The 15,513-nt window shown below is 41.4% G+C and overlaps 1 protein-coding gene across 1 annotated transcript in view; it reads right to left on the bottom strand.

The window, feature by feature from the left end:
* The window catches only part of LOC147678458 (extracellular calcium-sensing receptor-like), a 128,254-nt gene that overhangs the window by 9,401 nt on the left and 103,340 nt on the right, over window positions 1-15,513 (bottom strand). The window contains exon 6 of the mRNA XM_086945641.1: window positions 9,404-9,527. Coding sequence (XP_086801767.1) covers window positions 9,404-9,527 — 124 coding nt within the window. The remainder of the gene's footprint in view (window positions 1-9,403; window positions 9,528-15,513) is intronic.

Raw genomic sequence — 15,513 nt, 5'->3', positions numbered from 1 at the left:
CAGCTGCCTTTCCAGAAGCAAGACCTGCCAGTGCTAGTTGAAGCTCAGTGATAGTAATCTGATTCTCAAGGTCATGGTTAGATAAATTGTCAAGAATATTTATTGAATCTGTGTCTCCAATGAATTGATTTACTGCATTAATTGTTTCGGGCCCATTTTGTGAGTTATCCTCGGAGTATAGGTTTTGATAATACTGCCGGAATCCTTCTATTATTTCATGAGGGTCAGTATATTGAGTATTATTTATATTTATACAGGGTATTCTACATCGGATAATTATTCTCAAAACTGAAATTAATAACTGGTTAACTAAGCGCTCTGCTGAGACATTTCAAGCACATCAAAACAATCTATATGAAAAGGGGGAAAGAGTGGGGAAACAGTTGGCACTACGTACTCGTCAGAAAGCCTCTTATAACACAATACCCTGTATAAATATAAATAATACTCCCCCGCTCAGTTTATGTGGTCAAGTGTGTTTCTTGCAAGAGGGCAATATGTATCTGGTGTCTATTCAGATAAGCCATCACTTGCCTCACTTTCTTGGGAGAGTTGAGACCCCGCACATTCCACGTTAGCAGCCTACATCTACCTGCCATCTAACTGTATAATGTCCATGGTCAACCAGTAACTATCCAGCACTAGAGGGGCACCTAGCACGGCAGCCCACATTGGCGGCACTGCACTACACAAACAACTGAAAAGCATGGATTGCCAACACAAAAAAAGAATACACAAAGCAACCAGCATCAACCCTCTCCCCTCCATCCCTTCCCACCCACCACCCACTCCCCCCAATCAGGTCGAGCCCATGTACCCCCCACCTCCCCATTCCCACATTTCTAGTTAATCCAGGTACCATATGGGGAGCACCCACATCAGGGAGAGGCTCGGCACGTGAACCCGCACCAAGATGCGGTTGCCAGAATCACTGATTATTCCCCCACTTGCTCCCTGAACGATTCTAACAACAGGAATTCAACACTCATGTGAAATCTGATGGACTCATGTCCCCCATGGTGCATCCTCTGCACAGAGAGTCAACCAGCATCCATGCCACCATCAGTGTGGTCATTTCGTAAGCTCTACAGTGCAATCGTGCAGCCGCCTCAACCTCACTCCGTGTCATCCAGTCCCGATTCAAGCATGGACATCTCAGCCGACAGCTGCTTGGGCTTCGCCTTACATATATGTTTGGAAAATGTCAATGCCGATTTCGCATTTGTAAAGAAATGTGATTGTTCCTCATGGGTGACCTTTAATTTTGCCGGATACAGCATAGCATATGGGATCGCCGCTTCTTGCAGGAGCTTCTTCGCTGGCACAAACTCTCTCCGTGCCGAATGCACCGCAGGAGTGTAATCAGGGAAAAACGATAGCTTGTCTCCCTTGTACATCACAGGTTCTTTAGCTCTGGCTTCTCTCAGAATGGCATCTCTGTCGGCATAGTTCAGTAGTCGAGCAATGATTGGCCTTGGAGGCGCACCGGGTTTGGGCCGTGGCCCGAGTGAGCGGTGCGCCCTCTCCACGATCATCACCGTCGACAGGGCCGGTCCGAAAAGTTCACGCAGCAAACCATCTACAAAGGGCTCCCTTTTATTTATGGGCGTGGTCTCCGAAAGACCAAGAATACGCACATTGTTCCTGCGTGAGCGCGCTTCTAAATCCTCGTTCTTGGCACTGATCACCTCAAGCACTTTTTCCATCTGGAGCAACTGTGTGCGTGACTCCGCCTGTGCATCATGCTCATCTGACATCATCTTCTCGAGGATATCCAGGCAATTTTCATGTTTTTCAACTTTCTTTTTTACCAAGTCTAGTCCCACTGCCAAGGTGTTGATCTTGCCATCTATAGTTTTCATCCCTGCACGCAACTCCAACAGAATTGATCTTGTGTCATCTTCCGCCCCCTCCGCCAGGCCGGAGGCACCCACAGAATTACCCTGATCTCCTGATCTTTGTGCGTTTCGGGTGGTGGTCCTCCTATTCTCGAATTGCAGCTTCGCCTGCCGCGGCTCGGACTTGCCCATTATTGAGTGCACTCAGATCGGGCCCTCTCACAATGCCCCACCATAGCTCGGCTCTGCGTGGATGCACTAAGCCCGTGTCAAGTTCATAGCAGGCCTCGCTCGGTCCGTTGGCGCGACCTGCAGCTCCTCACTTCGCCGGCACCCAAAGCACTAGTATCCTCTGCTTGCTATGCCCTTGCGCCTTGCCTCTCAGCTGTCTCGGAAGGCCCCTCCGCTGCTTATCTATGCCCCGAGTTCGAGCGTTCAGCCTGCGCTATGGCCCAGGTCCATCCTTTCAGTGTGTCCAGGCAAAGAGGGCTATTTTCTGTCGCCCAGCACGGGAGGTGTGCAATATGTGGTCTCGCGCCCAGGCCGGCGCTCCCGCCGGTCCTCCCTCGCCCAAGCGGCTCGCCGGGGCCCTCCACCCCCCCACGCCCGATGATGGGGGCGGTAGCGGGGCAGACACACTCCCGGGCGAGATACCAGGTCCGGGGGACAGGGCCGGGGCCCGCAGTCGGGGCCAGGAGTGCCACCAGAGCCGATGCCCCACCCAGCCCCACAATGCGGACACCCGAAGCACCGCGCCCTATACGGGTTTAGCACCCCAACTGCCCAATGCCGACAAGGCCCGACGGACTCAGCTCCCACCAGCGCCCCATTCACCTCCAACCTCCGGGTTCACCACTGCTGCTACACTTGTGCTGGCCCAACCGGGGCTCACAGCAATCCGCTCGCGTGCTTCCGTTGCAGGAGGCTTCTTCCAGCAGCGAGGGTCGCGGCTCACCTCCCTGCCCGGGGCTCCCGTATTTCACTCGTGTATCGGGCTCCTCACCAGTGCGGGTGTGCCTCCGTTAAGTCGGTCGCGTACTTCAGCCCATAGATCAGTGTCCGCACCCCATAGGCCATGCAACGCCCCTCGGCATCTGCCGTCCAACCACCGCTCAACAACAGCGTTCGTATCCACAGGCCTTTCCGCTCAGTAAACCGGGCGCCGCCATTTTCTCCGCACCGCCTCAGGCTCAATGTCGGCAGTTTTCAGGGCAGCCACGGGGGTAGACTCCACCAAACTCCGTCATCACGGGCCCCTCGCCACCATACATGCCCTGGGGGGGGTCGCACCGCAAGTGAAGGGAGTATGAGGATGGTATTTGCCCAGTATTGATTCCGGCGCGCGGAGCTCCCTCAGAAGGCAGCCATTCCACTACCCGCATAAGCCACTCCACCTTTTGGAATATATTGGTATAGAGTTGCTGAATATTCTAAATATAATAGAATTAAGGGAGGAGATTGTAATCAGATATTCTGATATTCACAAATATACCCTTTTCTCTACCAAATGTGGCTCACATTCAATTATTGACTGCATGTGTGCCTCTGACAACATATATACTCTTTTGCCTACTTCAGAAATAGAGGCTGTATCAATTTTAGATCATGCAGAAGTGATTTCAGATTTTTATTTGCCACTCAATAAGAATTGCCACAGAAGATTTATTTTAAACTACCCTCCTTGTATGCTTTTTTCCAGAATTTGAACAATTTGCCACTCGTTTTACTTTTGACCAAGAGGCAGAGTCTGCTTTTCAAGTCATGTGGTAAACTTTTAAGGCTGCTTCTAGGGATTTAATTATTCATTTTATTTCTATGAGGAAAAAATGCAGAAAGAGAATTCTCTAAGAAATTAAATACTATTTAAACCCTCGATCATTTATATTACATACCCAGTCTAAATCATCATTAATGATCTTTTTAAGATGAGCATAATACAAATTCTTCTCAAAGTGTGTGTGGATACTTACTGAAGGTCAATGCTCATTATTATGGTGGATGGAATAAGTCATGGAAATTACTAGTGGAGTATCTAAAGGCTAAAAAAGAAGCAATCAATATTAAGATTGATATATTGCTGACAATTGAAATTGGTTGCTTTCACATTCTGGCATCTCTGAAAGCTTTGCACAATATAATAGGAAATAATATTCCTCCGACAAAGATCTTTTCTCTCACAATTTTGAGATTTCTTTCAATAATATTGAAAATGGAAGCACAAGTACATTTAATATGGCCACATGAGAGTATATTACAATTGAAGTACGCTTTATTTTGATTGCTACAATAAAAAAAAGGAAATTCACAGGACCGGATTGATTACCCAAAGAGTTGTATTTACAGAATTTCAAGGCAATACTTTATTGTGTAAGTTGTGTAACTATACTTTAGTATTAAATCAGGGCACTCTGTTCTGGAAGGTAGGATTTGTGTAATAGCTAACAACGATAAGGATGACACAAAATACAGTATTTACAGATCAATATCATTATTCAATTTAGATGGTAAAATATATGTTAAATTAGTAGCCTTATGATAACAAGTATTGACTACATGTGTGCCTCTGACAACATATATATTCTTTTGCATAATTTTGAAATAGAGGCTGTGTCTATTTTAGATCATGCAGAAGGGATTTCAGATTTTAATTTGCCACTCAATAAGAATTGGCACAGAAGTTTTTAAACTAGCCTCCTTATATGCTTTTTTCCAGAATTTGAACAGTTTGCCACTCAATTGTTTTACTTTTGACCAGGAGGCAGAGTCTGCTTTTCCAGTCATGTGGTAAGCTTTTAAGGCTGCTTCTAGGGATTTAGTTATTAATTTTCTTTCTAATAGGAAACAATGCAGAAAGTGAATTCTCTAAGAAATGAAATACTATTAAACCCTCGATCCTTTATATTACATACCCAGTCTAAATCATCATTAATAATCTTTTTAAGATGAGCATGATAAAAAATCTTCTCGAAGTGTTTGTGGGGAGGCTTATCACTGGCAATGGCAGATCATTTTTAAATATTTTAATTAATTGTATCAATTTGAAACAACCAATATAAGTTATAGATTAGGATGCTGAAAAAGCTTTTATTAGGACATGATGGTTATATATATATTTACAGCTTTTAAATAACATGGTATTGCCCCTAAATGTATTACATCTGTCTCTTAATATTTCTAAATCATGCTTCAAATTCTTCAAAATATTTGTTCAAGACTTTTGAGCAATAATAAAAATCCTACAATGACTTTGGCCAGACCTAAAAATAGTAAGTCTAACAGTTAATTTTGCAGATTTGCCTACCTATAATTTAGCATGGTCACAAACTGCAATCATTCTATATGGGTTGGTATTGAGAAGGAAGTTATTTTTTTCAATAAAGGCACTATTATTTATGACTTTAATACCCAGTTAGATTTTTTTCTCCTTTATTTAGGAATGCAGGTACTATTCTAATTTTTATTTTTTTTATTTTTATTTAAAATATTTTCTGACTAGCAACACTTTCTAGATTTGCTAATTTGGTACAATAGCAGAATTCAGAGTAATAATAACATGCGTAATTGCATCTAGGAGAGATAAAAGAGTATTAAGTGAGTCAATCAACTTGTTGATAAGAATGCTTTTTTTATTTCAAAATTTAAGATATAAATACCAATTTACTTTTTGGTGCAACATGCTTGGTTGATTTCAGCCAGCTTTTTCTCCACTGTGATGTTGTTCCTAGATCATACTTTAACTTACAAACCTGTAAAATATGTAGATAAGAGTGTAAATAAACCCACAATTGAGGTCTTGTGGGAAAATGAGTTACACTTTCATAAATAAATTCGGGATTGGAATAGAAGGTTACATTTGACATAATTTGATGCTGCACTGTGGTATATGTGAAAGGGAGAGAGCAGAAATGCTCTATATTTAAGACAAAGTGGCCCTGCATGACTTAGAAAACACAGAAAAGTACTTTCCGTTGGGGCTGTGCCACAAAAGTGATGTAACCTTGTCACAAACTCATAGCAAATCTGGGCAAGATTTAGTTATAAAGGAATTCACACATTGAGACCCAGATTTACCATGCATATGCTTCAGGGATGCATCACTTTGTGGCAAAGCCGCAATGCGAAATCTATTTTGGCATTTACGAAGCCATGAAAGGCCACTTTGCATTGCTTTGCATGGTTTATTAAATACAAAGTAATGTAAGACAGTGCATAATGCTGTTTTGCGTTACTTTGCATCGGGTAGGTGTTAAATTGGTATTCCAATGTACCCACCCATGTATTCCGATGCAAAATCAGATTTTCAAGGCCTTGTAAACCTGAGTATGCCCCAAAATAGTGTGCCTACTCGACAAGCCTAACAATGAGAAATATATTTATTACTCCTTGCTATTTCCTCTTTTCATGTGCACTGCATTCTGCATAACACATAGAAAGAGGAATAAGCCTCTACCTGTGCAAAACAATCTGCCCGGAAGGCAGGCACCATTGCACTATGGTGCAAGGGTACCTCCATTGGCGCTAAATAGCACAAAGTGTTGCAGTGGCAGGAAGGAGCAAACATTTTCCATATCTTTGTAAATATGGAGTATTTCCACTCTCTCTCTTACACTTGAAGCAGTGCCACATGTTCCCCTGAAAATCCTGGTAAATGATGGTAAATGTCTCCCTGAGATAAGCTGCTCAAAATGAAATTGTAAATTTCTGCTAAATGTCTTGTACAACGACTAATGCATAGCTTGCTCATATGCTTTTTGAATGTCTTTTAGTATATACTGTAGAAGGTATTTCATAAAATTAATGAAATTCTCCTGCTTCAGATACTTTTAATGTTTTCAAACAGTTTCTTGAGACATTTATCACAAGAGTTTGGTCGGGAAATTGTTTGATTTTTACTAGGTTTTACATTGCAATGTATTACCACTAACTGGAAAGATGCAAATAAATTACTTTGTATTGCATGGGGAACTCTATTTGCCTATTCTATGGATTAGAGAGAGTGCATATTACTTCCTTAAATATATTAATTAAAATATATTGTATATGGTCCCGGTGGTAAAGTGGTTTGATAGTTGAGGTGGCTGGGAGTCCATCACAAGTAATGAAGTCACTATCTTGTTAGGTTCGATCAATGGTTTCAAAGATGTAAATCCAAGCTCAACCCCTTGAAGCTGTGGCACAGAGCAGACAGTCTTATCTCAAGTAAAATTTGTAAAACATCTAGATGTATCAATACAACTTAAACAGTTGAATAAAACATCAAAGCAGAATCCCATTTCATTTTATAAAAATAGAGGACAATGTAATATGTAAAATGAAAATGGAAAAAAGCATTAAGAAGCACAAAGCTATTGGTAGTCAAGGGTTGTAGCAGACTGGGACGTAGGTGCAATTTGATGCTAACTGCAATGGACCGTACACCAAATACACCAAGTAAATTAGCCCCAATAGGGCCTGGAAGAAGGGTGGTTTGAAAAAGTTTCTAAGTCCTAATCTGAAAAGAGTCTTTTTTCTGAGGGATAGCTCTGCTCTGCACATGACACCATGGAACCACTGGTTGGATTATTTTCATGATCAGTCACCTTGGAGCTCTGGATGAAAAGCTTTTCAAAAGTTCCAAAATAACTACTGGTGCCAAACAACTACAAGAGTGCATTTCTATGGTCCTCTGTACTTCAGGGCAATCACATAGAGACTCTCATGTTGTCAGGCAAAGACCAACAGCAAAGTTCAGTCAAGTTCCAGTTCCTGATCAACTGGGATTATTCACTGAAATGTCCTCTTCAGTGGAAGTGGTTGCAACCTACTCAGTTCGTTCTCACAGTTCATAGATGCCAAACGCTTCCGGTTTAGTCGACTGGTATCCTTTCACCAATCCAGCATTAGTCTGAAGAAGGCTGGGTGAGGGTCCAGCTCTGTAAGGTTTACCAGCCTGTCAATTTGGGACATTTTACAAACACTCCTCTCTGGCCAATGGACTAAAGGTTGCATGGGGCTTATCTACCTACTTTTACCGTAGGTCCTTGTGTCTGGTGTCAACAGTATAGACACAGCACTACTCTCAATATTCTATGGAGTTCAGAGGAGTCATCTTTGGTGGTTCAGGTTAGCCTTTTGTTTGCACCTTTACTCACCTAATCCATGGTTTAGGCATAGGCTGTGAGTTGGAAGATGCATATCCTAATAAGCTTTCTGACAGTTCCGGCCAGTTATCTGTAAGATTCTAAAATTTTATTTTTCTAAATATTTATTACAAAAATCTAACTTCACCATTGAATTGGATTTTGCATAGCAAAAAGAATAGCTGTTTAAATATTTTCCTAGCTTGTCACAATAGTGGATGGCACAATACATGCTGCAGTCCACATGTGACATTTAACTTTTGATGCCATTGGTATATTTCCACACTATATACTCTGGCTTTTCACGTTAAATAAGCCAGTGAGGATTAGACAATTTCTATGTGTTAATCAGTCAGAGAACATACACTGGGCACTGGACAGCAGTGTCCCTGTGTGCAGAATCTAAAAATCAGCTATAATATACAGGGGAAAATTGGGGTGACCATTCAAAAAGGGTCATTTAATCAAAGTCCCCCTTGACATCATACTACTTATTCAGTGGCAGATTTATTGTGGTTCGTAGCATAGCACAACATTTTGTTAGCACGTAAGTTCATAAACCCCTATAAAGTTTTCTGATTACTTTGTATTTCAGTATTGGTTACATCAGCATTTACAATTCATGTTGATTGCTTGTAACATTATTTTTTATTAATTAAAACTTGATTTGTATTACATTTATGTAGTTCAGCCTTGCATTACTCTATCATTATCTCTGCCCATTTTCTTTATTCTTTTACCTGCTTCTTTCTTTCTCTATTTAAAATAAAACAAGCTTACATTTAAGCTAGAGTAACCCTATTTTTGCTGAGACCTTGTTGAGTATGAAGTTCTTAAGTGCCTCTATTTTATTATATTGCTTTGCATTAGTGGTTTGACCTATTACTAGATGATCCTTAAATTTGTCGTCATTGCTTTACTGAATATATATCATTTTGGTAATTTGAAATACAAATGTATGTATATTTTCAAAGAATGAAATCTTTTTTCATGGTCACTTTAATGGTTCAGTTTAACTTTCTATCCCAACAGTGCCTACGTCAGCAGGATTCTAGGCATGACGGATAATTCTGCATGGGTAACAGCTGTATATTTAGCTATATTCCAGTAACATTGTCTCAACATTTCCTATTGATGCAGAAGTGCCTCTGCAATACCATTAGAGAGACTTCAAAGACCTGTGCAACTTAACTCGTGGTACGTATCACAGAAAACACAATTTTTCCTCCCTGTGATTGATCAGTTAGCACTCAGATCCATCTAAAAGCAAGACAAATTATAAATATATAAATGCTCTAAAGATCTTATTAGCTATGTTACTTGAACAGCCCTCTGGAATAATTTGATATGTCCATTGAAATAGTTACAAAGTCTCCCAATACTGAACATGTGATATGACAGCTTTTGTTTCAGGTATCATTTTATAAATATATGGTGTTGTGCTACCTGTGTCATTAGAAATTTCCCCGGCAGCACAGGAGATGCAGTTAAAGCAACAGGCAGGCCGACCTTTCTGAAGAGCTTTCCTAAAACCCAGGGTGCAGCTCTCACTGCACATGGAGCGTGGAACCTAGAGGAGGGAATGAGAATTATTTTTTAAAAACATCTTCAATGTATGTTTTCAGCTGCATTCTTTCACTAGTTTAATGATATTTAACCAATACCCCATGTTTCTAGGGGTTCATAAAATGAGAATAATTGTTGTCAAATATTGTTCATCTTCAACAGAGCCAGTATGAATCACCCACCTTTCGGATGGGGTTGGCAGTACTTCTGGTAGATATACATTTGCTCAAGCTTACTACTTGGAAATGTAGCAAATGAAATACATCATTGTGGTTGGGTTAGGCCAAAACAACTATTTATTGGAAATAAATGCTCATAAAACATAAAATGTATATGTGCCATCACCTCATTCATACTGGCCAACCTTTTCGTAGCCAACACAGCAGAGTCCCCTTCCCTAAGATATTCCCTTTTTTCTCTGTATACTCCATTCCACCTTCTCAATTCTGCCACCTTACTTAGACATATGATCTCATGTATATCTACCGTCTATGCCAAGCCCCTTATGCTCTTTATTCCCTTTCCCCCTGCTTACACTGAGACCGAAATGTCTACAACCCCTTTCCCCTGACCTCTTGCACCACTATTCTACTCTTCGTTTGCCCCCCCTTCACCCTGTTAAATCGCTCCCCTACTTGACATCGCCCTTTACCTCCTCTTTATTGCACATTTGCCTGCACCTATAGTTACTCCTAAACCAAACTGATCTATTCCTGTTCTTATAATTCTTCATCATCCCTGAATCTATGTAAAAAATGGCCGCACATAACATTCCAGTTGATCAAAGTACAGAACTATTCTTTATCAGTTCAACATGGGTACAGGACTTTGATTCAGATCTGAATTTAAAAGCGTTGAAGGGGACTAACTCTCTCCACATGTCCTCACTATAATTTCTTATCTTAATTTTTTACCTTCTGCCAATAAAATAAAGCAGCTTATCCCCAAAATCCTCTCTCTCCCTCTTTCTAGTCCGGAGAGTATCCCCTTCACATTCAACTTCCCAGAACTGTTCTGCAACTATATTACATCAATTGTTCCCAAGTGTAAATATTTTTGGGCAGCTTTATTGTTTGTTGTGAACATACATATCATGGCCCTTTTAAATCAGTCATGCACACCTTGGAATATTTTGACCCTCACCATCATGTTTTCAATGCTAGACATTGAGCTGATAATTTCCTGGATGCCATCTTCTCCATTGTTCAAGCCACTGAAATGCACACGCTCCTGTGGCCCAGAAGCCAGTCACTTCTCTATCAAACATCTTGGAATAAAACTCTAACAACCAAAGCTATTACTGAGATCTATTTATCACCCTAAACAAACTTCCAATCTTGCAGGGGGGACAACTACATGAGATCTTCAGCTCCTTCAATGTAGGCATTCATTACAAAGCAAGTTGCATTCACAATCCTCAACCACTGGATCACACATGCCTTTGACCCCCTAATTTATTTCGGCTTTAGCAGACCTGCCACTCTTCCAAACAGTTTAAATGGTCTATCAAAGAACCTAAAGTGCTCAGACAAATGCTTCTTTAAATTTGAGTCGAAGTACAATTATATATGCTCTCAATGCCCACATAACTTAGCTGATATGTTCCCAACAACAATATTAAATGCAAAGAATATATAGTCTGATTCCCATTTCAATATCTGACAGACCATTTACAAATTGGGTCTGATTTTTAGAACTGAGCACACCTGAATCAATCCCCTAACAACAATTTTGCAAATCACTGGTCAATCATTTCATCAAGATAAGAGTGGAAATTGTATCCCACTGAATAAAAGACTTTGTAAAAGCCCCCTCTAAAAAGACTGGCACTCGTATGATTTCACATATGGGTGTGGCACCGGAGGGAATAGACCCGTGTGAAGCATAAATGTGCTGCATCCCTAGAACTGCTCAAGAACCTGCAATGGACAAGGAGCTCAGAAGGGGCTTATTGACAGGCGACATGAAATAGGTGGGATGCCTTCAAAAGTCGGATTGGGATGTGCATCTTGCATGTGCTCCATGTTAAGGTAAAAGTTTGTCTTAAGAAATCCTTCTTTTGAGACTTTGATTTCAATTGTCTTAGCTTTGGAACTGGTTTCTTAGGTAGCCATTCAACAGAATCTGTGAGCAGCACACAACATTTAGGACTCCCCATCTCAATGTTTGTAGGAAATGAAAATCTTTTGAATGTGTATGCCCAGATGTTACCATATCTATAATTGCTGTGCAGTAGTAAAGTGTCTGTGTTCCACAGTTGAAGGTAGTTGACTAGATATTGTCAGAATTGGCGTATTCAACTTAGTCTATGTCCCTAGTACATTGTACAAGTGTACCAAGGGCCTGTAAATTGAATGCTGCTAGTGGACTGCATCACCTATTGTTCCATCACCTATAGTGGCACTGCAAGCATGTCTTCAAGCCTACCACGGAAGCCTTTATGTAGCAAAGTAAAACCTAGAATTCAACCTGTCAAAATTAATAGTTTTGTCACGTCAAACCTTCCTTTTAGTTATTAATAAGTCACCCCTATATAGGCCGTGTAACCCATAAGTCAATGTGTGTGTTATTTAAAAGTAGGACATGCAGAAATGTTATGCTAAACATTACAGTGAATAACACCCTAAAGTTATTTTCAAAGTAGCAAGGCTGGCTGTCCCAGATAGAAACACTGAGATGCACTATTAAACTTAATGATTCTATCTTCAGCTAATAACAGTTAGACACTTAATCCAGGAACTCTTTCAAGGTCTGACTTGACAAGGCAGTTGTCACCAGACATTATGTGATTAATCTACAAACTTTCTTTAAGAACAATCGCCAGTAGAAGGGCTTTAGCTCTGCCCTCATGTTGGTATCCAGGAGTACATGCTTTAATTGGGCAGAAGTTGTGTGCTTCGACAAAAAGTGTGCTTGCCAACAATGGAGATGTGATCATTTTGTTTATTTATGCAACTGCCTGAGCTTGACATTTCAAGGGTGCACATACGATATTGTAATGCTTTTAGTGTCTTAAATAACTCAATCATTTATAGTGTTTGTTTTTTCTCTGGCAGCAGCACAGGTGGGAGGAGGTCAGCTATTAACTTTAGACTTCAGAGTTCAGTTTTATGTGTACAATTCCAGGGCTACACTTATCTACATGAATTTTTAGGTCTTGCTCGACAATGCAATTGTCATCTGATATTATGTGATCAGCAAAATAAGCTTTCGTAGTCCTAGTGAGAGAGAGCACCTTATATTCACCAACATGTGGGCTTTCCTGAGTACAGGATTCGATTGGATCGTAGGCATGTACTCTCACTATAAAGGCTGCTTATATTGCACTTTTTGGCTTATACCAAGGTTTATACTCCATTCAGCAGGAGTGATTTGGTTGTGGTGCAAAGCCAATGATCTTGGCTATATTCCTAATATATTTATTATGAAAAGTTATGATGAAGGAATTTGGCCTGACATACTTATTATGAAAGGGATATGTTGTAGTCGATAGGTATTTAAGTGTGAATCGTTATTACTCCATATGAAAGTTTACCAATAGGTATTCTGTTACATGGAGTCTCACAGATTGTCATAGTAGGTATTGTCATCCAGTGTGACAAACTGTGCTCTGAGTGACTCTTGGTTAAGCCATTTTAGGAGAGACAGTAGTCTGTTTAGCAAACTGTAACTATTTTTACCTTTCTAATTTTATGACACTATGGGGCACATTAGGATGGCGGGCGGACTTTGTCCGCCTGCCATCCCGACCCAAAAAGGGACTGCCCACCATAAGAGTTGGGGTCCCATGGGGGACATTAGGATGCTAGAAAAAGGGAAAGATATGGGGGTCTCTGTGGGTTAGTTTAACGACCTCAACATCTCACAACCCAAACTGTAATGAGAAACAATAAACAGGAGATGTAAGGTCAGAGAAGATGTGTGCTGCTCTGAAACTAAGAACAAAAAGGGATCATGAGACACCAAAAAATTACACGAGGCTGAAAACTCCCATCAGCCCACCATTGTGGCGGAATATCATCACGTGGGATACGGATGGTAGATCCAAATCGTGCCCAACCCATCAAATGATGGTGCAGAGATGGATTTCCGAGGTAGATCTCTAGCCACAGTGTATTTCAAGTAGGTGCTGATGGTGTGCAGTGCTGTGAGAAAAGTGAGTGACAAAGTTAAAAATAACTACTAGAACAGAAAATCTGTTTAATAGGCACTGTTCTAGTGTCAAGATTAAAATGACGCCTAATAGTCTGAAAATATGACTATATACTGGCGCAGTGCAGAGTGGTCGACATGTTTCAGCTGTATGGATCAATTTTATCCAGCTTTCTTCAGGACCGTGATCTAATAGCAACTGCAAGATGAATGAAAGTGTGAAAGTGAAGCCATGCAATATCGAATCAACATATTCCTACCAGGAACTTGGGTCCCAAATGTATACTGGTGGAAAAATGAATTAATCGTCCTTCCCTATAAGAAAGAGAAATGTGCACAGAATACATGGTGTCAAAAAATGTGTCTACAATGATCCCTAAGTGACGAAGACAACAGTACAAACAACAGAAAATTAAACAAAGGCAGAAAGTCTCTTTGTTTACCAGGAGACAACTGTCCTCCTAGGTTGTGTGACAATAGTCGCAGTAATATCGTAGAATCGCTATACTCACCCAGCGTTATGTGGGAAGTCACCTCACCTCACCCAGCACCCGCTCGGGAAAAATGAGGCCCCGCTCTGTTAAAATGGAAGAGATGGTAAAATGTGAATCACCGCAGAAGCAAATTTATTGCGGTGTGTAGCTAGGCTATTTCCTCACTTCCAAAAGATTGTCAATAGAAGTAGCCATACATCGATCTACTGTGTCAGAACTCATTATTGGCAGGGGGTAGGAGCCTCCATGTGGGACAAAGTCTGAGAGAAACACACAAGTCTCAGTCTATTGTGTGGAGTTTATGTGTATGAAGCCATCGACGTGTGTAAATACATGGAGTCAGTATTGGATGGCAAGGGCACCAATTGAAAAACCATTGGATCTCAGTCTGTATTTATTAAGGTTTAAGTGTGTGTGACAATAAATGTATCTTGGCTCTCGAGGTCCAACAGGTTGCAGCCATTAGGAAGATATTTGAGTAATAGTAGTCATGTTAGCAAATTGTATTTAGACAATACATTGCCCTATTGAAAGACGTGCCCTGTAAGATGTTATCACGTACTCCATCATTGTTGTTCATATGTGGGCAGAAGTGTGGTAGACATAAAGAGGATACTAAACATGATTATAGTGATGTCCATGCTATATCATCATTGAATCACATTAGGATGCGCCCGCCACAGTGGCGGGCGCATCCAGCATTCCTGACATTGTGGCAGGCGATGCAGTCAGCATCGCCCGCCACAATGCCAGGAAGGCATGTTGTGCACTTCCATGCACAACATGGCAGGCACCGTGCGGTGCCTGCCATGTTGTGAATGGAACTGCTGGGGGATACCATGTGCACCCACCATCCCCCAGAATCCCTGGGGGCCTGCTACGGACCCTCAATGTTAAGAACCGCCTGCCTTTCCCGCCACGGAAAGGCACATCCCAGCCTGCATAGTAATATGGATGGCGGTGTCTACTAGACACAGCCACCATATAAACTGCTTTTCCGCCCGGTAGGCAATCGGGTGGATTGCCTACCGGCAGAAAACCGGCAGACAGACTTCCCGTCCGCTGGGGTCCCCCCGCCATGGTAATGTGGCGGGGGGGAAATCAGAGTCGGACGGTGGTTTTTGGCGGGCGATCATAATGGGCCCCTATGTTTGATGTTTGCATTGTGGAAAAGCTTGCCCTCAAAACTGTTGACCTGAGTTCGCTATAGTAACATGCTATATGCCTCTTTGATGCACTGGAAACGTTATGTCCAATGCTATAGGTCTGGCATTGTTTTTATGAACATTATGCAAAGGTAGTTGGTCTATCTTATTAACTGTGGAAAGTGCATGTTAAATCCAG

This window comes from Lissotriton vulgaris, chromosome 12 (assembly GCF_964263255.1).
Source record: "Lissotriton vulgaris chromosome 12, aLisVul1.2, whole genome shotgun sequence".
NCBI lineage: Eukaryota > Metazoa > Chordata > Amphibia > Caudata > Salamandridae > Lissotriton > Lissotriton vulgaris.
The sequence above is the reverse complement of the archived record's forward strand: the minus strand, read 5'-3'. Positions and strand labels throughout refer to the sequence as shown.